General features: G+C 40.7%; 1 protein-coding gene across 7 annotated transcripts in view; it reads left to right on the top strand.

Moving 5' to 3' along the window:
• The window catches only part of diaph2 (diaphanous-related formin 2), a 471059-nt gene that overhangs the window by 22383 nt on the left and 426183 nt on the right, over positions 1 to 22493 (top strand). For 5 of the 7 annotated variants that reach the window (XM_052073363.1, XM_052073373.1, XM_052073383.1 and 2 more), the window contains 2 exons: positions 4008 to 4112; positions 11587 to 11607. In XM_052073363.1, the coding sequence (XP_051929323.1) occupies positions 4008 to 4112; positions 11587 to 11607 (126 nt within the window). The remainder of the gene's footprint in view (positions 1 to 4007; positions 4113 to 11586; positions 11608 to 22493) is intronic. The other 2 variants (XM_052073392.1, XM_052073354.1) reach the window with 1 other exon arrangement.

Genomic DNA, 22493 nt, shown 5'->3' with positions numbered 1-22493 from the left:
TGTGTTCTTGAGGTCTAAATAGCACCCAGCCTAAATTAAAGCTTATTAATGACAGGTCATGAAGGACATCTGAGGAAATGAATGAAAAGACCAAAATAGAGGAGATATCAAAAAAGTTTTCGTGTGAGGTGCAATGATTCTTTCATAGCCCAAATATAAGTTATTCCAGGGGAGGCTGAGATGCGTATAAAAGTCATCCACCACGACCGCTTTCAAAAGATTGTTGTGTGTGTGGCGAAACTCTGTCCCCCCCCAAGATGTACACAGCGGGAAGCCGAAGCGCCTCATCAACATGCACAACATTAAATCCACTGAACGTCTCCGGAAAATGCATCTCACTGAGTTTGGGTATCAGAACCGGTGCTGATATCAGTCCACGAGGTTTAAGCTAGAAGTCACAAACTGTGGAGCTTTCAAAGTCAAACAATCAAGTAGAAACTCACTGGATATATCTGCCAGGAAATACCTCGAATTCCGTGAAATATCGTCTCAGTAAGAATCGAAAAGAAGATGAAAAGAAGTTGATAGAATGACATGAATGCTGCTATCGAAGTGATTCGTCACCAAGTCTATGAGTTCGTGTTTTTTGTGTGGACAGGAGTGAGGTGATACCATTATGAGCCAACAAACACACAGCATGGATGGCATATCTTTTGCGTCACAAGTAATACATTACGTCAAGCTGATTAAAATAGCATCTCGAATGCATTTCACCGTGGCCTAATATGACTCATCAAATATTTGATTGATTGTTCTCCAACCTTATGTATTTTTACTTATGGTCGTGACAGCCTCAAAGTGGCCCTGTTTATTTAATATTTTTTATTTGACCTAAAAATGAAATATAAAAAATAATTGCATGGAAAAATAAATAAAAGAATTGGTGATGTTTTAAAATTTGAGATATTTAATTAATGATTAATTAACGAATAATTACTGGCACACTAAAACCAACACCACTGCCAGCACTCTACAGATTGGCGGGCATCGCACCACCACACATACGTAGAGACATTCATGCAAGGACACAAAAGCATAGTCAAGAAAATGACACAAGACACCCCCTCTATGCTCATAATGAATCAATAAGAAGACTGAAGTCCAGAAAGAGCTTTATGACTGTCCAAAGTTTAGATCCTGAGCAGTCAAAAAACCACAGGCTCGAAAAATGGAGAGAATGGGACAGCTCTGCACTAAATGGTGCAATCCAAAGCCCAAACGAACATCTTCCAAGTGGAACAGCCCTCTCAAGAAAGAACTGGGTGACATTAAATAGAGCTAGAACCAGAGTAGGCAAGACTGGGAACAACACCTATAAATGGGGACTCTCACTCAGCACTGAATGTCCGTGTGGCCACCCAATACAAACAATGGAGCACATTCTTCGGGATTGTGAACTGGGGCTCACCTGCACAGATCAAGACCTCTTAGACACTAGTGATGCTGCCAAGCAATGGATCCAGTACTGGCGCGACAAGATATGATGATGATGACAGGCATTTTCACTTGTCTATTAGCTTTAAAAACTTCTCAGCGTACAAAGTCTTTTTATTGACGTGTTCCACATCCTTATTTTTATTTTTTTTTGCTCCTTAAGAGGGCCTTCTGCTTGTCAGGAGTTTCATGTTTTTGTATCTGGTGACCAAGAAGGCCAGTAAAAAAAAAAAAAAAAAAAAAAAAAGATTCTCTGGCCAGATGGAAGTTTTATGTGGCGCTCCACACACTTTGTCAGAATGGCCACTCCCAGTTAATAAGATCTGAGGTGATCCCGCTCCAGTAAAACTCTGCAGCAGGACTTTTTAACAACAACCTACTGGAGAGTACCTGTATGTAAACCTGCATATGGGTCAGACCTGTGAGTTGAGGTTGGGAAATAATTGATTTGTGACACCTGAAAATGACATATTTAGAGCTTTGAAAGAAGTACTTTGCGAAATAAAATTCACTGCTGAAATGCAAGCTCTTAAAAACATGGTTACATTTAGTTTCGTGGTATGGACCGTAATTGACAAATCAGTCAGAATCAGTCCTTGAGAATGCCTTTTACACTCACCAACAACCTCACAAACTCATAGCTATTGCTAAACTCCTTCTGCATGTAATTCTTCAAGATCATGCAATATTGTGACAAAAAGTGCCTGATTTTCTCCACGAACCAGTAGAGGGCAGCAAGGCTCTGCAAATGTGCCCTGGCTCTCCTGGGGGAGCTTGAATGTGTTTTTTCCTCTCTCTGCTTCTACCAAGGCATTCATTTTTTTGGAGAGAAGAGTGATCCTTCCAAACATCACATGCCGCTCTAATCACCGTGTCATTCTGTAGCTATGAGTTCTACACTCGGCCTTTGGTCCGCTGTTGCCTTTCACATGAAAGACGTCTTTTGTAATGCAGTATGAAAGTACTGTAGCACAAAGATAGGACCCTAGTTTTGCGCACACACTGCCGATCAAGGCTTATTCAGTTTGATTGGTTTGCCCTTTTTGTCCTGAGTTTGTACATTTGCTGTAGCCTTGGAACATTCATTTTTTTCAAGGACTAATTAATACTGCCATTTTGTCCTCTCCTCTCGCTCTACCTTGGGGTTTGAAATAAGAAGAAGTATTTGAGAAATGAACGGTGTTCGCCTGTGGAAGGACATGAACTGTTTCAAGAGCGGTAGCTGAAATGAAAGCTGTTATTTCACGCGTGACATTGATGCTTACATTTATAGCACTTTAAACAGATTTATATTGTATTCAGCTTGGTAAAAGTAGAAGTGACATGTTTTGAGCTTATCGCAACACTCATGTGTTTAAAAAGAGGTTAATCTCTTTGTTGATAAGAGGAATACGGTCACATGGAATGCATACTCAACCAAAATGAAAGTGGATTCAATTCGCCTCTTCAAGGCTACATGCAGTTTATTTTACAGCACATATTAATTCTTGCATGTCTCTAACACATAGATCCCACACAATTGCAGAATTCATGTTGTAAGCAAAGATCAGTCTTCCTTTTACATAGGACCTAGAAAAGTAAGAATATTGCTGTAATATAACTTGGGTGCTTTGACACTATGGCAGTATCATATAATTGGCTGATCGGCAGGTGGAGGATACATTTGAATACTCAACAGTTTTTTTTTCAACTAATCCGTGCTAAACATCATACCCCAATAAAAGATTCTATCCCGTCGCTTCGTGTCTACCGTCGAGCTTATCCCAGCTGTCTTCGGGCAGTAGGCGAGGCCCACCCCTGAACTGGTTGCCAGCCAATTGCAAGTCACACACAGACAAACAACCATTTGTGCTCACAATCACATATAGGGACAATTTTGAGTGTTCCATGAGCCTACCATGCATGCTTTGGAATGTTGGAGCAAACCAGAGTACCCAGAGAAAATCCACGCAGGGAGGGGGGAGAACTCGCAAACTCCACACAGGAAGGCCAGAACCTCTGCACCGTGCGGTTTGCTAATCAATCGATCAAAAGGGCGTCAATGCAAATATTGAATAGTGCTACTTCTGCCACTTTTAAGAATATGTTGTATTTTGTATTTTTGGGATAGTTGGTTCAAGTAAAATCTTGAATTTTTTTCCACTTTATTTCCTCAGGGCGCACTATGGAGCAGTAGTTAGCACATTTTTCTACTCCTTTTTTTAGTTGTGTACTGAATACATTTGGGTTTCAGATCAAAAGATGACCATGAGACACAAGTTGAGAATTCCTGCTTTTATATCATGCATGGTATTTACATCTCGATGTGTTGAATAGCTCAGAAGAGGGCACCTTTGGACAGATAGGCCCTATCTTACCTGTCATGAGAAAATGTATCTATGGATTAGATCAGACTGACTGTCAGTAATGATTTCATTCTTTGCCTATATTGTGTTACAAGAATGAGCTAATAAATTGAGGAAGATTTTTTGTCAAGGTACTCTTTTAAGATGACTCCCCTTTATGTGTTAATACGCTGTCGTCTCCATTTTGTTCAAATGTCACTCACTGTCTTCCTGCTCATCTTTGTCTAGGAGGACATGAATCTGAATGAAGAGCGAAAGGCGCCTCTACGCGGGAAGGACTTGAGCACCAAACGGGAGATGGTTGTTCAGTACATCTCAGCCACCGCCAAATCTGTAAGTCAATCAAGTCAAGCTATGTTTTTTTTTCCTTTTCCGAAGTTAAAACGTGCTTACCCAACGACAGTCGTCAGCGTGCTGAAGTGTGGTGATCATTCTCCTCGTGAATCTCCAGAATGAATTCAGCCTTGATTCCTTTGCTTTTGCAGTATGGCTTGCTTGCACTTCTGTTTTCTCTTCACTTTCCACGCTTTACACCTTTAAATATTCTGATTGCCGTCTGATTTTCCCCACCCTCGCACCCACTGTAGTTTTGTTCCCATCATGCTGTAACCGCCATCACTGGGTGATAGTAGGCACTCGCTCGCTCACTCACTCAATGCTCGGTGGATGGTCAGTGCTTATCAAGCTGTTCGCCTGCATGCAAGATTTTTGGGTTGTTGTGTGCTTGCATGAAAGTTTATCGGTGACACTTTCACTTATCGTTTGGTAAAGGGGTGCAAATGGATGCAACAACAATCTTGCAATTAAAAAAAATAAAAACTGAATGCAAGCTATTAGTGGGAATTTTATTTTGCAGTTTAACATATCGCAACCCATGTGTTTTTCTATTTAATTGTACAGTGTATGTGTTTATTTCATACTTGGGCTGAATTTCAAGGATGTCAGTACAGTATATCATTTTAAGGTATGGTCATAGGCGCAGAACTAAAAGACAGATAGGATGCTAAATGTCAGTTTGTCTCATTAATACTTGATTCAAAAATAATAATGCAATGATAATAATAATGATGATACTGTAGTGCTTTCATAATATTTGTTTGTTCTTTAATAATTGCTGTGGCCCAAGTAGTTGCCAGATACAGCCATTCAAGACTACAAAATGCCATCCTTAAATAGATGGTTCATTGCCAACAGGAAATTAAAAAAATCAAGTACAACCACATTTGCCTCTGTTCATAGCAAGGTTATTGTAGTTAACGAAAATTCATCAAAAAACTAAACTAACAACAACAACAAAATAAAAAAGAAAATACAATGCATTCTCATTAACAAAAAATGCCTGAAAAAATACAAAACCGGTAACATAATTTCCAGGCAACAAGCCACTGATTTTTTTTTTCCCGGCCCTCGCACTTTAAAACATGCAGTTTAATTTGTTTTTTTTATGGATTGTTACAAAATAGCTTCATGCCGCCAATACATTTCCTGATAATCTTGTCACGTCCGACCCAGAAAAATCCCCGAACACGTCACAGTGGGCCGATGGAACTGAGTTGCGGTCATACTGAATCTTCATATTGGTTATGGTTTACACTGACCCTTGTATTCCGATGCGAATCAAACCAGATTACCCAATAGAATAAAATGCTATTTTTGTCCCAAAATGTTGCACGCGTTTGTTTTTGTTGACCTCATTTGTTTTTTACTGCATTTCTCCTTCAAAGTACGATTTATTTTGTTTTGAACTTTAATTTCACATGGGGTAAATTATAAGATACTTCATTATTTATTTCAAGTTCACTCATCTGTAGTTGAATACAGTATATATAAATGACCTTGGCAAGACTTGTTTTGCTTAATGCATTCCAAAAAAACAACAACATAATTTTGGTGGCTCGTCAACAATCATCTACCAAAGAGTGATTATTTTTATTCTCCCTTCGCGAGCTTCCCCAACCTGCAAAGCATTACCAGTTATTTGCCTGGTAATTAAACGGCATTATTGATAATGATGATTTTTCCGAGATGATGGAATTCCTCACCGGGCCCATTATGCTTAGTGAGCAATGATGTTTTATTCAAATGACTAACACAATGTGTGTAGTCAAAAGACAAGAGAACAAAACGTCATGTCTCTCAGCGCCTCGCTATTGCTTTCATTAAGATGTGACGGGGATGGTTGAACGTCAGTGTTGACATATTATTGAGTGCCACAGGCGGGTACCCTCGGGCAATAAAATGTGGAGCCTTTCTTCAAGTGCTCTAAGTCTCTGCTCTCTTAAATGGGAGCGATGGGACAGCTTGAGATTTGGTAAAAAAACAAAACAAAAAACTGAAATAAATAAAATATTTTGAAAATCAACGTTTGCCGAAATTATTCAAATTGGCTTGTTAAAAGTTTCTAAATGATAGCTTTGGTCTGAATAAAATAGACATAGGTATCTCACCACTTTCACAAATAGCATTAAAAATACCTTTGATTGATATAGTGCCCTTCAGATGATGTCACCTTTTACTTAAGGCCAAAAGTGCGAGCAAGATGGTGAATGAAATGATGTCACATGATCTGTTGAAAATATTGCAATAACTCTCTGATTTTTTTTAATAAGCTTTATTGAACAAGTCAGAATACAATTCTCAGCAAACAGAAAACGAAACATCCCGTGACAACAAATAAACGCCGTTTGGCATTTCGAGGCAAATATTGCTTGTGGAAATGTAGACCAAATGATTCATGCAGGAATGTAGGAGTGTTGGTTCGCTGTGGTGCTTGGTGTTTTTATTTGCCTCATGAGATTGCAGCTCGGGTTTGGGCCTTTCGATCTGTGCATTTTCCTCTCAGTTGTTGATGGCTTTTTCAAAGTCCGGATAGAATCTGCCTTTTTTTTAAAGCCCTAACTAAAAAGGTGTATAATATTTCCCCAATGTCAAATTGCATTTTTTTTATTTGTGTTGCCTCGACATTGATTTGGCTTCAAATAATCACCCAGAGTAAACAGAGTTAAAATGCACTGAGGGGGAGGGAGGTTTACATCTGTCCACTGAATATAGATTTTTCTCAGCTGTACAAGATTTGTGCACAATACACGTGTGTAAAATGACCTGAATAGCATAGTGTCCATGAACGTGGCCGGAAATGTGATTGAATGTGGAGAAAGACAGATTCTTTTGTTCACCCAAGGAAAAATGCCTTTCCAAGTCGAGGCAGTATTTATTCCTTTCTCCTCCCTCTCATGAATGGCTATGTCTCTATCACCAGGCAAGATTGAGAAACACTCTGCACTTCTCTGCAGGAGTCTTGCAAATAACACCCACCAACCGAAAGGAATTGCTTTTTTTTCCCATGGGAGAATGCGCACATTGACCCATTTGAATATAAGCGGTGTTTCAACAGAAAAGATCCTCGCTCTGCTTTGCAGCAGTGTGTCTTATGGATGTCCTTGACCATCAGCTTTGCATGAACACCTAGTCCTTCACCTGCTTTCATTACGTCCTGCCTTTATTATGTCCAACCCTATTTCAACCGCAGCCTTTCCTGTAACACCGTTAACTCCTTTCTCTGAGATTGTGTTTGTCTGCCAACTAATTTCATGTTTGATTCAAACTGTGCTGCTCCTCAAGTGCTTGAGGTGCGTGCTGGGAGGGTCTTGCTGACAGAAATGTCCAACATTCTTATTGCAGTTGTATTCAGATATCATTTTGTTCAACAGTCACATGCGGTGCACCGATTAGGTTGAAGTTGTACAATTTGGAATTAAACCAGATTTTTTTCCTGAAAACAACAATAAACAAAAAATAAAACATGCCTATAAAGTCACACAAAACGTTTTGACAATTTGCAAAGAGAGTGCACTTATTAGATCAGTTCAGCATACTTCAAAAAATTCGGGCAGGTTAATCGTTTTCTTGAACTTTGTGTTGAGGCCTTTGTTCCTCATTTCATATAAAGTCACTTAAGTCCAAATGTTGTTGTTCCAACAACTGTTAGATGAGACCCCGGACTACACGATATGACCAAAAGTATTGCCTCACCTATCCAAAGGACCAGAATCAGGTGTCCTAATCACTGGGGCTGGCCACAGGTGTATGAAATCAAGCACCTAGGCACACGGACTGTTTTGACAAACATTTGTGAAAGAATGGGTCGCTCTCAGGATCTCAGTGAATTCCAGCGTGGAACTGTCATTGGATGCCACCTGTGCAACAAATTCAGTTGGGAAATGTCCTCGCTCCTAAATATTCCACAGCCAACTGTTAGCTTTATTCTTAGGTGGAAAAGTTTGGGAACAACAGCAATTTAGCCACAAAGTGGTAATGTCATGTAAACTGACGGAGAAGAGTCAGGGAATGCTGAGGCCCATAGTGCCAAGATGTTGCTGACTTTTTGCACAGTCAACTGCTATAAAGCTCCAAGTTCATGTGGCCTTCAGATTCGCCCAAGTACAGAGAGCTTCATGGAATAGGTTTCCTTGGCAGAGCAGCTGCATCCAAGCTATACATCACCAGGTGCAATGCAAAGCGCTGGATGCAGAAAGCATACCGCCACTGGACTGTAGAGCAGTGGAGACACCTTCTCTGGAATGATGAATCACGCTTTTCCATCTGGCAATCTGATGGACGAGTCCGAGTTTGGAGGTTGCATTGCATGGATGTTGGACTGCACTATGCCAAGTGTGAAGTTTGTGCGGTTGTTCCTCAGGAGTTGGGCGTGGCCCCCCGAGTTCCAGTGAAAGGATCTTTGAATGCTTCAGGATACCCAAATATTTTGGACCATTCCACGCTCCCAACCTTGTGGGAACAGTTTGGAGTGGGCCCCCTTCCTCTTCCAACATGACGAAGCAAGGTCCATAAAGACATGGATGATAGAGTCCGGTGTGGATGAACTTGACTGGCCTGCACAAAGTTCTGACCTGAACCTGATAGGACACCTTTGGGATGAAATAGAGCGGAAACTGAGAGCCAGGCCTTCACGACCAACATCTGTGTGTGACCTCACCAATGTGCTTTTGGAAGAATGGTCAAAACTTCCCATGAACACACTTCTCAATCTTGTGGACAGCCCTCCCAGGAGAGTTGAAGCTCGAAGAGCTGCAAAAGGTGGAGCGGCATCATATTGAACCCAATGGATTAGCAATGGGATGGCACTTAAGAAGTTCCAATGTGAGTCAAGGCAGGTGAGCAAATACTTTTGGTAAAATAGTGGACGTATCTCACAAAAGCTACGTTCAGAAATCACGACAGCATTTATTGAATTTTCGGCAGATTTTGACTTTGATGTTGCTACGGTCATTTGATATCAGAATTCAACCCCAAAGTCTCCCTAAAAATTAAACCTGCATTTCTCATGTGTCTCTTAAAACCATAGCTCCGAGAGCGCATTACGAAATGAATTCTTCCCATTTACCGGTAGTTTTTTCTTTTACTTTCTGGCAATGCCATTACGGTCATACATTTCAAAATTAAACCGACATGCCTCTAAAGCCTCCTAAGGAGCTCAGGATATTGTTACCGACATGTCAGATGAAATACATGGCATTAATGTCTTCCAAATGCAAACTTTGAAAATCAAACTGCCGTCAATTGGGACAACGTGCAATCCGTCAGATATTCACCAGCATTCCAGAATGTATTATTCAACCTTACACGTTCCTTTTTAATACCAATCCATCCATCCCTCCTCAAATACTATACTGTGGTGCACATAATTACATACATGTTGGACTCTACTCTTCAAGCTCCTCCCTCACATTTCTGTGTGCGATCTCAAGACAGTGTCTGATTATTAGAGGAGCTTCCTTCATACCATGCTCTGATTTTTTTTTTTTCTATATTCTATATATTATATATATTTCTATTTTATATTTTGTGTGGCATCAACTGTGGAAAAGGTTGTCATCAACAAACAGTATTGTTGAGTCAGCATAAATGATTCCAGGTGTGTTAAGTTGCATGCTTGAGAGCGGTGGATACAAGGACTGATTAAAAAGCACGGTGTCACACACCAGGTGGCGGCTCACGTACAATTGACTTTGCGGCAGCTGCAAAGTCTTGCGAGGCAGCAGGAGTCTCACGAAAAGACATGGGAAATAAGATTAGGATAGACACCGGTAAGAGAAAAAAGAAAGAGCAAGAGGACGGCGGTAAAAGGCAAAAGGCGCAGGGTGTTATTCGATGAGATGTAATCAATATGCATTTCCTCAGATGCAATAAACGGAAGCCCTTCATTGGAATATAGTTGTCCGGTGGAGAGACACCCTTAACGCTGTGAAAGCAGGGCCACTAAACATCGTTATTGACGGATCCGTTTTACACTTTATCTGCATGCTGTTCAGATGAGCGATTCCTGATTAAAAGTGATCACATCATAAATCTCTGGGCCTGGCAGACAGACAGGTAGGCAGGAATTAAACTCACTCCATGTTTTTGTTGGTCGGTCTGCCAAGATTTGCCACTTATAACCAAAAAGCAATTTGCTGCCAAGTTTAAGTTTTTTTTTTCTCTTTTCAGATCCCACATCACACAGAAATCTTGAGACAAATGCACCACACCAAACTGTCAAAGTAGGGAAGGAGTAGATACACATCTGGCTTGTGGCCTTTACGTCACAACCCATGCCTGACACCGTCATAATCATTCTTGGATATTGCTGAAATGGTTACGCTTGTTTAATCATGATATGCATGATATGTTGCTGTACCTCGTTGACCTCGGGAAGAATAATGGTAGCTGCGGCACACCAAATGGGTGTGAATTGCACACCTTGATGTCTACGGAATGGTCATGGAAACGTCTTATGCTAAGTCGAGCAATGTAACAGAACTTGTTGGAGATCAAATTTGCCCAACTTGAAACATAGTTATGTTACTAGATCTTTTTTTTTGGGGTGGGTGTCATGTGATCAGTGACGCAATACCCAAGTCACATGATTGATGGCCACGTGATGACACTTATTTAGCTTTTGACTTGTAATGAATAGTGAAAATAAAGACCTAAATTGTTTTTTTCAGAAAAGAAGTAACACTGAACCACATTCTGATGACTATATTTATTCATCATTTAATTTCAGCCGTAGAATTGAATGATTTGCTCAACTCAGGATGTAACGGATTTTAGGAGAGGTGGTGGCCAGCATGCTGAGGTTATACAAGGCAAACATTTTTGGGGGCAAAACTCGGCCATTATTTTAAGAGTCTGACAATAAATAAACACATTTAATGTTCGTCGTGGACCATGTTACGCAAGTCCTGACGATATCGGAGTAGCGTACATTTTGTATAACTTCTGCCGCTAACGTGTTGCCCGGTGATAGTTTCCTTCAGAGAGCGCCAATGCGCGAGTTTGATACCCGATGCCAAACATTAATGAAGCCTGATATGATGTTAGGCCAGCAGCACACTCCACCCTTCATTTTAGCTAATGGATCGCTACATTTGAACAGATGACTTAATCATTTCCCCAGTTGTTGCCATATAACGACTACCGGTATATACAACAGGGAGGACAAGCTGGAATGGTTTGCATGACGCATTTTTTTTCACCACCTGCCTGTTTGACTAACACCTGAAACATCTGGAAATTTAGAGCTCCAAATCAGACGCTTTCTTCTATTTATGCTTCTAATAGCAAAAGAGTCGTCTTGTCAGATATTATATTCACAAAAATGTTAGCTATGTCATGTTTGATGGAAAATTTGTAATATCACACAAGTTAACGCTCATGCCTCAACGTGTAATTGTCTGGCCTACTTATGACTGTGCTGTTTGTGTCTTTTTGCACATTAACCTTCTCCGCTGATTGCTGCATGCAGATAACTGGGAGCAAAGTTGCGGTAAGTAGTCCAATATTTTTATTTGGCTTCTGTATCTATTTCTGTCTTGACCAGATGCATATTGTGAAAATACTTAATGTCGATGTGTGGGACAATGGGGTTTGTCCTCTTGGCGGTCGAACATTCAAAAAATCTTGCATCCCTTTTAAAATTGATATTGAAAAACAAAAAAATCAAATGCCCATCCCTATTGTATATATAGACAAACAGAGTGAGATTATTCACTGTTATCATTAATTTCGGAAAGGTATTTGTTGCTTTTTAATTTATCTGCTTAGTACAAATTGTCATGGATGGTCTTGTTTTTTGTGATCGATTGCATTGTTCTATTACTCTCCACCTGAAATGTGACTACTTATTCATTCACTTTGGTGCCATTTTGGCATACGTTTTGTTAGCTTGGGAAAGGTTTTGTTTTTGTGCTTTCAGGAACAAAAAAACGCAAACATCAATAACATGTCGAGTCTTGCATTCGTATAACATTTGATTGGCCTTTTTTTTTGTGGTGTGAAGCATTTTGATGCTTAACAGGACGAGAGACAAGGTAACGCAGCGCACGGCGCCACAGCCTTTGCTCCGTCCTTGTTCTCAGACAAAACACCCCTTTTAAACCGTTTCACATCGTCTTTTTTTTTTTTTAATTGATTGCAGTTTCTCCGTCCTTTGTCCAACTGTTCTTTTGTGTTTGTTTATTGCCTGGGGGGCGAGTGGGGTCTTAGCTTCGCTTGTATTGATGCGGGCGAACTTTTTCTCCTTTCAATGGCAATGGTCATATTGTGTTTAGGAAATGGAATAAGACATAATCACCCCAGTCTACTTGTTGGAAATGCGTGGGACTACTTTTAATGGTGCCTCAAAGAATATCACATGAACACCTAATCAAGAACTTTCATACTTATCTAAGGTAGTTAAGGTAGAAAGATGGACTTCATTTATCTGTTGAGAAAATTAATTAATATATGTAAGCATGATCGGACATTTTCTCAGATTAAAAAAAAATTTTTTTTTTTTTCTTATAACCCACTTATAGCCACGACCAGGGAGATACAGCAAACATTCATGGTTGTGTATTTGTTTTCAACAGTTTTCTTATTTTGGATCAGAGGACACATGCGAAACAATCCTTTTATCCATGATAAAACATACTTTCCTAATTATTATGAACAGCAAATTGAAATTTCATTTGAAAAACATCAAATGGGGCGGACACAGTGGTTGACTGGTTCGCGCATCTCCCTCATAGTGGAGAGGTCATGGATTTAATTCCAGCTCGGGCTTCCCCGTGTGGAATTTGCATTTTCTCCCCGGGCTTGCTTGCGTTTTCTTCCTCTTTCCTCCCACATTCCAAAAACCGGCATGGTAGGTTTATTGAACGCTCTAAAATTGTCTCTCGGTGTGATTGTGACTGTGATTGTTTGTCGTTGTCGTTGTGTGGTTGTCTCGTAACCAGTTCAGGGTGTACCCCGCCGACTGCTTGAAGACAGCTGGGATAAACTCCAGCACGCCGGCGACCCTTGTGAGGAAAAGGGATGAAAATGGATGGATGGATGTAAAATCCCCGACAAGGGACAGGGTGATTAGAATTTGAAGATATTTTTGTTTCTAAAACAAATGAGCATCACCCTCGCTTCATGGTCATATTTTGTACTAAATTTGATCTGACTAGCCTTAAACAGGTCTTAAAATTGACCGCGTAAAATCAGCTGGTACCACTGAACACTGGACTTTCTTTAACCAAAACAGAAGTAGGGGACAAGGCTTAAGAGTCTCTCAGATGAATTCAAGCGTGAAGTCTTCCTGCGAGTTGTAAATGATCTCCCTGCGCAGTCATGAGGTTTCATGTGAAGGCAGCGTCACTCGGTTAAATTCAAATTTGGGTTTGCAAAATTTGCAATCCGGTTGACTGACGTGTGACCACTCCACATGTCAATATCACAATAGATTGCGCCGGAGGCACATGTTGACGGCTTGCCAGATTGCTCTTGTTAAAACCGGGAGTTGTCATTCTAAAATACAAGAGCAGGAGGAAGCTTTGTTTAGCCTGGTTAGTTCCTGGTTGGTCACAGTTAACTCCCTGCTTTGCTGGCAGATTCCCATTTTCACGCTGTCAGCGTGTGTCATTGGGAAGGAGCGCTCTCACTTATGCTGGAGGGAGAGAGCTGGCTCGGATTGTCTGTAGGGAACGTGCAAGTCTAACTCCTCTGTCTCAGGCATGAAATTTCTCTGACATTCCCTGCTCTCCCGCTATAGAATGAGCTAGGAATAGAGAACGGTGTAAATTGGATCTAATCCAGTTTGACCAGCGTGCAAATGTGCAACATTTCTAAGTCTCAAATGCTCTTTCCACCTCAAGCTTGAGCGACGGATATGCAGAATACAGAGAACCTACAATTCCTGCTCATCTTTAAGAAACACGTCTGTGGGTGTTCGAACCAGATGCCTTTTGCTTCGGCACAGCAGCACAGTTACGTGCGGACCGTTTTGATGCTTTTATAGAATTAGCCCCTGGAACGACTGCCCGGATTTATGTCACAAGTTAAAGGTCAGCAAGGAGCAGCCCATCAGACTCCTGTGGTGTTGCTGTGGAAGCAGACTTCCCCCTCTGCGCACTCCCATTGACAAGCTCAGATTGCACGCTGCTGAGACGAGATGAGTGCTACACAATTCACATGAAGGATAAGAACATGGAGGCTTGCTGTCACATGTGGTATAAAATTTGGACCCATAAGCAGACGGTACACAGAAGTGAAAAAAAAAATCGTAATTTACAAAAATACAAAGTAACAACAGAGAGCAGGACATTGAAAAAAAAATCTTGACTTTCTCACATGTCACAGAGCAACTTGAGCTTATATACAGAGAGACATCAGGCAATATAATCTTACATCACACAATTTCGGCGATCATAGCAGCATCAAGGACCCAACCAAAAATACAGTCATAACAGTCGGAATACAGTTTGGTGATAAGTAGCAACATCCAAAAAGAGTGGTTCGACATCTGGCTCCTCCTTAACATGTAACAAATGCTTATCCATGAGTCAAGTGAGCTAATGAAGCACCTTAAAAAAAAACAAAGAAAAATGGCAAGTCCAAAACATGTTTTTCCTTGTTTCAGGCAAGCTATTTAACGTGTTGCTGAGCGTTGATCAGATTTGATGTTGCGCGTGTCCTTGGTCCTTTAAAAGAACTTCAATGAAAAATTTATCAATTGTGGGGCTCTGCGTGGCCTGTGCCAATGTGCTGCATCGATTCTATTTTGAATCAAGATCAAGGAAACATGTTTTGCAAGGTATGATATGTGTCCTTTGCTTAAAAGCAGATCTCACTTCATCCAATAGTACAAACAATGTTTGTTGAGTTTACAGGCCAGACTATTGAAATGTGGAAACGGCTAGTTAGCCTCGTGGTTTCCAACTTGACCCACCCAGATTGAACTTTAGAATGCGTGGTTCAATCGGCACTGTTCACATTTATGCTTCCCAGTGGTCCAATGGGATGTAAAGAGAAAAAAAATGCAATGAAATTGGATTTTCTCAGGTCTAAACAAACTTGCAAAGGTTTAAATGGACAGATAAAGCCCACCTTTACCTTCTCCATGTGAGCATAATTCATCCCTGTAATCAGTCAGTGGCATATACACATCTATCGATCCCACATCTAGCCAAGTAACACACCAATGGTGATTGGAAAAGAAATCCCCTTGCGGTATATGAAAACGACAGTGTGTTTAAGGCCAAGCCCAGCTGTGCAGAGCAAAAATTCACAAGTCATGGATGCCCCTCTCCAAAGTCTTGATACTAACTAGCCGATAATAACATACTAACATATAGCTTGAAGACTTCAGTATGCCATTCAAACTAATTGCGACCATTTTGTTTTGTTTGTTTGTTTGTTTATTGACAAAGTAAATGCCTTACAGATGGTTTGATTTTTAAAAACAAGTAAAAATAACAATGACTACTTTCCTATGAGTCATTTTATTATGCTTTTGACTCGGTGTTGCATAGTTGCTATGTTCTCATGAGTCTAGTAGCGTAATTGCCACATTATCAAGAAAAAAAAAATACCCTCGTGCTTCGTAAAAAAATGAATAAAAACATATTTCTGTTGAGATTCTCAGTCACCCAGGTCCTGGTAATTTGCAAAGGTTGATTCAAGGCAACTGGACTCTTTGCTGGTTGAATTTTATTTTTTTATTTATTTTTAAACCCATGTTTTCCATAAAACATGCAAATACAGTGTAACTTCTGCAAAGATGTTATTTGTATTTAGTAGGGCACACACTGTACCTTTACATTGAGCAGCTAGCCATTACCATCTGATCAGCTGTGAACTTCCACCAAACCTTTCACGACATAGTTTTAAGACAGTTAGGAGAACCGCCCTACCTTGTGAGCCCAATTTGGAGCTCCACTTGTCTACTGGGCCTCTACATTTTGGTGTCCTGTTTCCTTTGTGTCACTTCCCTGGGACCGTCTGTGTTTTAAACAGTATTATTTTTTCACACGTACTGTAGAGACAATTGCCAGTCTTCCATCAGTTGAACTGCCTCTCTTGATGTTGAGGGAAGCATAAAAAGCTGAAGTGGTCACAGCACACCGATATAGGATTGAACTATGTCTCTGCCAGTTCTTTAGATTCTGTTTACGCTTGTGTCAGTATGTGTGATTGTGCACCCGACCTAATGACTGTGTGTGTGTCTGTCTCATTTGTTTTTCCTCCGTGCAGGTCCAACAGATGTGCCCGTTACATCGTGGCTTCAGCTAGGGGAGAGTTTTTGATAGAGTGGCTTATGAAAAGGAGGCATACAAAAAATGTGATTCCCAACACAGCCTGTATGTGAATTTGATGTGTTTTTGACATATCACGGATGGAGGCTGTGAATAGCAACTTTGCTCTCAGTTGTGCGTCTCTCTCCCACAGTTCCGTTACACAGTAAGCGTGGCTGTCGACATGAAGCCCAGCAGGAGGCTGCTGCTGGGCCGCATTAGGCTCCATAAAGTTTATAGCATATTTTTACAGCCCGCCTCTCTGTATGCACCCACGATCACATCCCATCGCATCTGCTTTAACTGTTCACACAGCTGTGAAATTCTGTGTATGCCCATGTTTTATGGTTGACGGCTCCTCTCAAATTTTTTATTTGCCTCTTTAGCTTTTCGATATCACCTGCGGCATCTGTGTATAATTAATACACTATTTGCTGTGCTCGATCAGGTTTGCGGCTCCATCTCGAGGTCTTTTCGATGAAAAGTGTCCTAGTATGTCAAGATTTACACGGATCAGGCAGGGAGTTGGGTGGTCTTGATGGGGCGCACTTCTGACTGTAGTTTTGCCGAACGCTTGCTACATCAAGGCAAAATGCAGTTAATTCTGACATGGCGTAGCGTTGTGCCACAGCATAATGCTTCGGCCCTGGTGCTTTTTATAGCCCTGCATCTTAACCGACACAATGTGGGATTTGGTTCATTTAAAAAAAAGGGGTATTTACAATGAGTCAGGTGTCAAACTATGGTCCTTGCGCGCCACTATCCCGCATGTTTTAGACATAAATGATCAGCTCTGCAGGAGTTTAACCAATTATTCTTTTTCTGCATTTATTGGCTTTCTTATTTGATCTAAGTTAAGTAATTTAGCTGAGTACTGGAGCACAAAACGACACATGCTGTACACAGTAAAACAGATTCTTACAAAGGGAACACAGCCAGACTAAATGCAAGCTTGCACAGCCAGGTTTTTTAATTTAGGGCTGTCACCATCGAATATTTTTTAAATCAATTAATTCTAATTTTATTATTATTATTATTTTGCGTTAAAGTGCATTGCAAAACCATTTCCCGTCACCAGTTGTTGTTTAATTTGTATTCCTCAGTGATTTAAAAAAAAAAAAAACGGCAATCACATGAGTTTGGGACAAAGTCACCAAACATTTTGAAAGTGATTCAGTGACCGGTTGAGTCATTGTTTTACAAACATCTGGTTTTATTTTGGAAATGTCTTATTTTGGTTAAACACAAAAGATAATCGGTCTGATTTTCTGAAGAACAGAAATCAGAGAACAATTACTGCTAAGAGGCTAAAATCAGAGGATTTATGTAAAACAATGGCTTTGTAAACGAGTACTTGTTGACAATATAAACCCAATTCAAACGAAGTTGAGCCGTTATGTTAAACAAACAGAATACAATGATTTAGAAATTATGTTCAACCTATATTTCATTGAACAAAGAAAATATATTACAATTATTTTTTTTGCCACCTGTCCCAGCTTTTTTTGGAATGTGTTGCAGCTATTCAAAGTTAATGATTTGCTAAAAATAGTATTGTTGATCAGTTTAAGCATTAAGTATCTTGCCTTTGGAGTGTATTCAATTAAATACGGGTTGAACACGAGTTGCAAGTTAGTCTATTCTATTTTTGTTTGACACCACGTCCCAACTTCACTGGCATTGGGTTTGTAGTTGTCCGTTATTTTGCTGATTGATTAGTTGTCAAATAATTAATTAATTTGTGCGCCTGTAGTTTCATTAGCACCTGTTATTCAGTGTTAGAAGCAGTAAAAAGACTAATTCTGTCGCACGCCAATGCCAGTATTTAGTTTATGACCTGAAACACAGCCATGTTCAATCTGAAATGCTCCAAGTGGCACTCGACAGCCATTTTGTACATAATTCAGTAAATTGGAAATACATTTCGATTTGCTACGCACTCTAGCACACTTGCTTTTCACCACCTTCATATGGCGCCACAGTCCCAACAAATTACTGGTCAATGTGGAAAAATGGGTCATTATCATTCTTTGCGGGTCACGCATGATCATGGTCTGTCCACCATGTTGTTCTTCAGCTGGTGTTGCAGTACTGAAAGCCAGCACTTGGTGGAGGTAGGTGCTCACTGAATTGACCACTGGACTCACAAAGGGTGAATGCGGTTGTTGCTATGGAATTGACCTAATGAGTTTCTCCTTGCCTAACACATGGCTGTATGTGTTGCTCAGCCTGCGCATTCATTTCCATCATTTAAAGAGAAGAATCACTGTAAAATGGCATTCAGAATGTTTCAGTTTTGTCTGATCAATGCTTTCTCCCTGCTGTGTGGGAGGTTTAAAGAAGAGATTAATCATGTTTCCTCTGTCACATTCACAACATTACTCGACAGACAACCTCTTCTGGGTCCACTTGGCATTTTCCTTGGAATGCTTCCCCATCTCCATCAGGGCCCGAAAGGAAACTCTTGTTTGCCGTACGTGCTATCGACATTACCTGTTGTAATCGACCACCCCTTTATGCAATCATGCTTGAATTATTTATTGGACTGACCTACAAAGATAAATAGGCCTAATCCTTTGCTCACAGCAGATCCGTCATGCTCAAATAACGAGAGCATCGGCACAATTTGCTCTGGTCCTTACAGTATGCAATTTTTTTGCATTGTTTACACATTACATCAATATGTGTAAGTGCAGGTTGTTCACGTCGGAATTCAATCTAACTTGTAACCTAACTTTTTTTGGAAAATATGCCAATTAACATGCATAACTTCTGAGGTGAACATGTTGTCATCCAGGACATCACGCGCAGTCTGAGTAAATCGTGTGAGGCCGCTCAGTGTGGCTACGGGTCACGGACCACCAGCGGCCCATCCCTGCTGTAGAATAACAAAAGAGGAATGGAATGGTATGTCACAAAGTCAGCTACATTCAGGATGTGAAAAGACTCACTCAAAAGGCATGTCGTTTTTTAAAATTTCTTTTATTGAATTATTTTCATCATACATTGGTTAAACTTCCTTTGTGTTTGCATTTTAGCAAAGACTGCTAATGTTAGTCTGAAGCGTTCATCAAAAATGTGGCTGAGGTTGTATTCCCCAAAGGTGCAATATTATTGTAAGCCACAATGACATTAAATACAGCTTGAACATTAACCCTGCTGAAATGCAGGAAAAAAATACTTAAAACATTACATTAAAATGTATGACACACACATTTTTAAAAGTACCTGTTTATTCAAAAAGATAAAATGCAAAAAAATATCAAATGGATTTATTCACAGATGTAACATTTAATTCAATGAATCTTTGTCATAGCTCGAGGGAATACGTGCACTATGATTCGGTGAGCCTCTTTGCTGCTCATCTTTAAAACCCTCCACAAAACTCACTTGTATTCTTTTGGCATTCGACTCAGCATGACTTAGTTTTGTTCTTGGTTTTACTGTTTGGTGCTTTCTACCGCCTTTATTACCGATTTGTCTTACTGTTTATTGTGCATGTTAAATTGCTCCATGTACAGCACTTTGTATGCAGCGATGGCTGTTTGAAAGTGCTCTATAAATACTGTTGACTTGACTTGACCATGAGCACCAATGATCTATTGAAAAAAATAAACCCAAATTTGAAACTAATTGGGAGTGCAACTGATGGTTGCAGATTTTTCTGGGGGGTGGCCACTATTTGCATTCTTGCTCGGCGTCTTCTGACTCTGGAGTTGTTTTACTGAAATGTTTTGTTGGTGATCAAAGTACTTCTACCTTTTTTTTTCTGTAAGAATGAAGACAATTACGGGATATAGCAGAGTCTGACGTGATGGCGGATCTATAGTGTTCCAAATGGTGATGCCCTTGATGATAGCCAGACTCAGCATGCCAGGTGACATCCAATCATGTCGAGATGGCCGGCCTGTCTCTTTATGTCCCGAGTGGTCTTGAGATTTCATGTTGTTAATGTTGATTGGATGACAGACACACACGTTGGCCTTGAATCAAACACATTTGGCCAATTGATTGAGGTCAAATACACATGCAAAAAAAAAAGAGCGGACCTTCATGTTTTGGCCATTCCCACGTCAAACTGATGTCTAATGCCCTCGTAATCCGCATTAGACACGACAATATGATAGTGACGCCCAACATGACATCGTGTTAGAATGTTACATCAAACACATGCCGTAATCTGGTGTGCTAAGGCTAGCAACCAGGTGCGACTGATCCAATGTCAGAAATGGTACAGGAATAAACCACAACATGCTTCCTTTTTAGATGCCCCTACAGTCACTGTTGTGCTGCCATGAATTTTGCATTATTTCGGGTAAAATGCAGACCAGGATTACAAATACTGTGCATGTGCCTCACAGACATGCATATGGCCAGCAGCAACAGTGAGTGACTCCCTCAATTAATCAGTAGGCAACTCTTTGAGGGTTTTTAGCATCAAAGTGTGCAGAGTCATTTACGTCGATTAAGCTGTCTTTGAAAAGTCGCACGGCTCTCGCCAGCCTAGATGTGGCACTCGAGCGCTGCTAGTTGTTCGCAATACTAGCCGCAAACACTGCAAGCAGCTAAATGCTGGCAACAGTAATACAAAACCTTCACAATTAATTTGTTTGTTAAAGATCCGTAATTTGGATGTGATTTCGGGATGACATTGCAGTGATCCCTCACTTATCACGGTTAATGGGGACCGAGATCTCCCATGAAAGAGGAAAATCTGTGATGTAGGTTACCTTCCTCTTTCAGGTATATGTACATTTGTATGAGTATATATCATATTTATAAGGCCAAATTTAAAGGTATACATGCGTGTAGAAGTAAATGTTTGTAGTAATTAACATTACTTGATGCTATCTACTAATATATATACTATACACTCACCGACCACTTTATTTAGGTACACCATGCTAGTAATGGGTTGGACCCCCTTTTGCCTTCAGAACTGCCTCAATTCTTTGTGGCATGGATTCAACAAGGTGCTGGAAGCATTCCTCAGAGAGTTTGGTACATATTGACATAATGGCATCACACAGTTGGCGCAGATTTGCCGGCTGCACATCCATGATGCCAATCTCCCGTTCCAAAACATCCCAAAGATGCTCTATTGGATTGAGATCTGGTGACTGTGGAGGCCATTTGATTACAGTGAACTCATTGTCGTGTTCAAGAAACCAGTCTGAGATTATTCCAGCTTTATGACATGGCGCATTATCCTGCTGAAAGTAGCCATCAGAAGTTGGGTACATTGTGGTCATAAAGGGATGGATATGGTCAGCAACAATACTCAGGTAGGCTGTGTTGTTGCAACGATGCTCAATTGGTACCAAGGGGCCTAAAGAGTGCCAAGAAAATATTCCCCACACCATTACACCACCACCACCAGCCTGAACAAGGCAGGATGGATCCATGCTTTCATGTTGTCGACACCAAATTCTGACCCTACCATCCGAATGTCGCAGCAGAAATCAAGACTCATCAGACCAGGCAAAATTTTCCAATCTTCTATTGTCCGATTTTGATGAGCTTGTGCAAATTGTAGCCTCAGTTTCCTGTTCTTAGCTGAGAGGAGTGGCACCTGGCTTGGTCTTCTGCTGCTGTAGCCCATCTGCCTCAAAGTTCGACGTACTGTGCGTTCAGAGATGTTCTTCTTCCTACCTTGGTTGTCACGGGTGGTTATTTGAGTCACTGTTGCCTTTCTACCAGCTCGAACCAGTCTGGCCTTTCTCCTCTGACCTCTGGCATCAACAAGGCATTTCTGCCCACAGAGCTGCCGCTCACTGGATATTTTTTCTTTTTCGGACCATTCTCTGTTAACCCGAGAGATGGTTGTGCGTGAAAATCCCAGTAGATCAGCAGTTTCTGAAATACTCCGACCAGCCCTTCTGGCACCAACAACAATGCCACGTTCAAAGCCACTCAAATCACCTTTCTTCCCCATACTGATGCTCAGTTTGAACTGCAGGAGATTCTCTTGACCATGTCTACATGCCTAAATGCACTGGGTTGCTGCCATGTGATTGGCTGATTAGAAATTAAGTGTTGACGAGCAGTTGGACTGGTGTACTTAATAAAGTGGTCGGTGAGGGTATATACCGTATTTTCACGACTATTCGACGCA

This window comes from Hippocampus zosterae, chromosome 1 (assembly GCF_025434085.1).
Source record: "Hippocampus zosterae strain Florida chromosome 1, ASM2543408v3, whole genome shotgun sequence".
NCBI lineage: Eukaryota > Metazoa > Chordata > Actinopteri > Syngnathiformes > Syngnathidae > Hippocampus > Hippocampus zosterae.
This window is presented reverse-complemented; position numbering and strand designations above follow the sequence as displayed.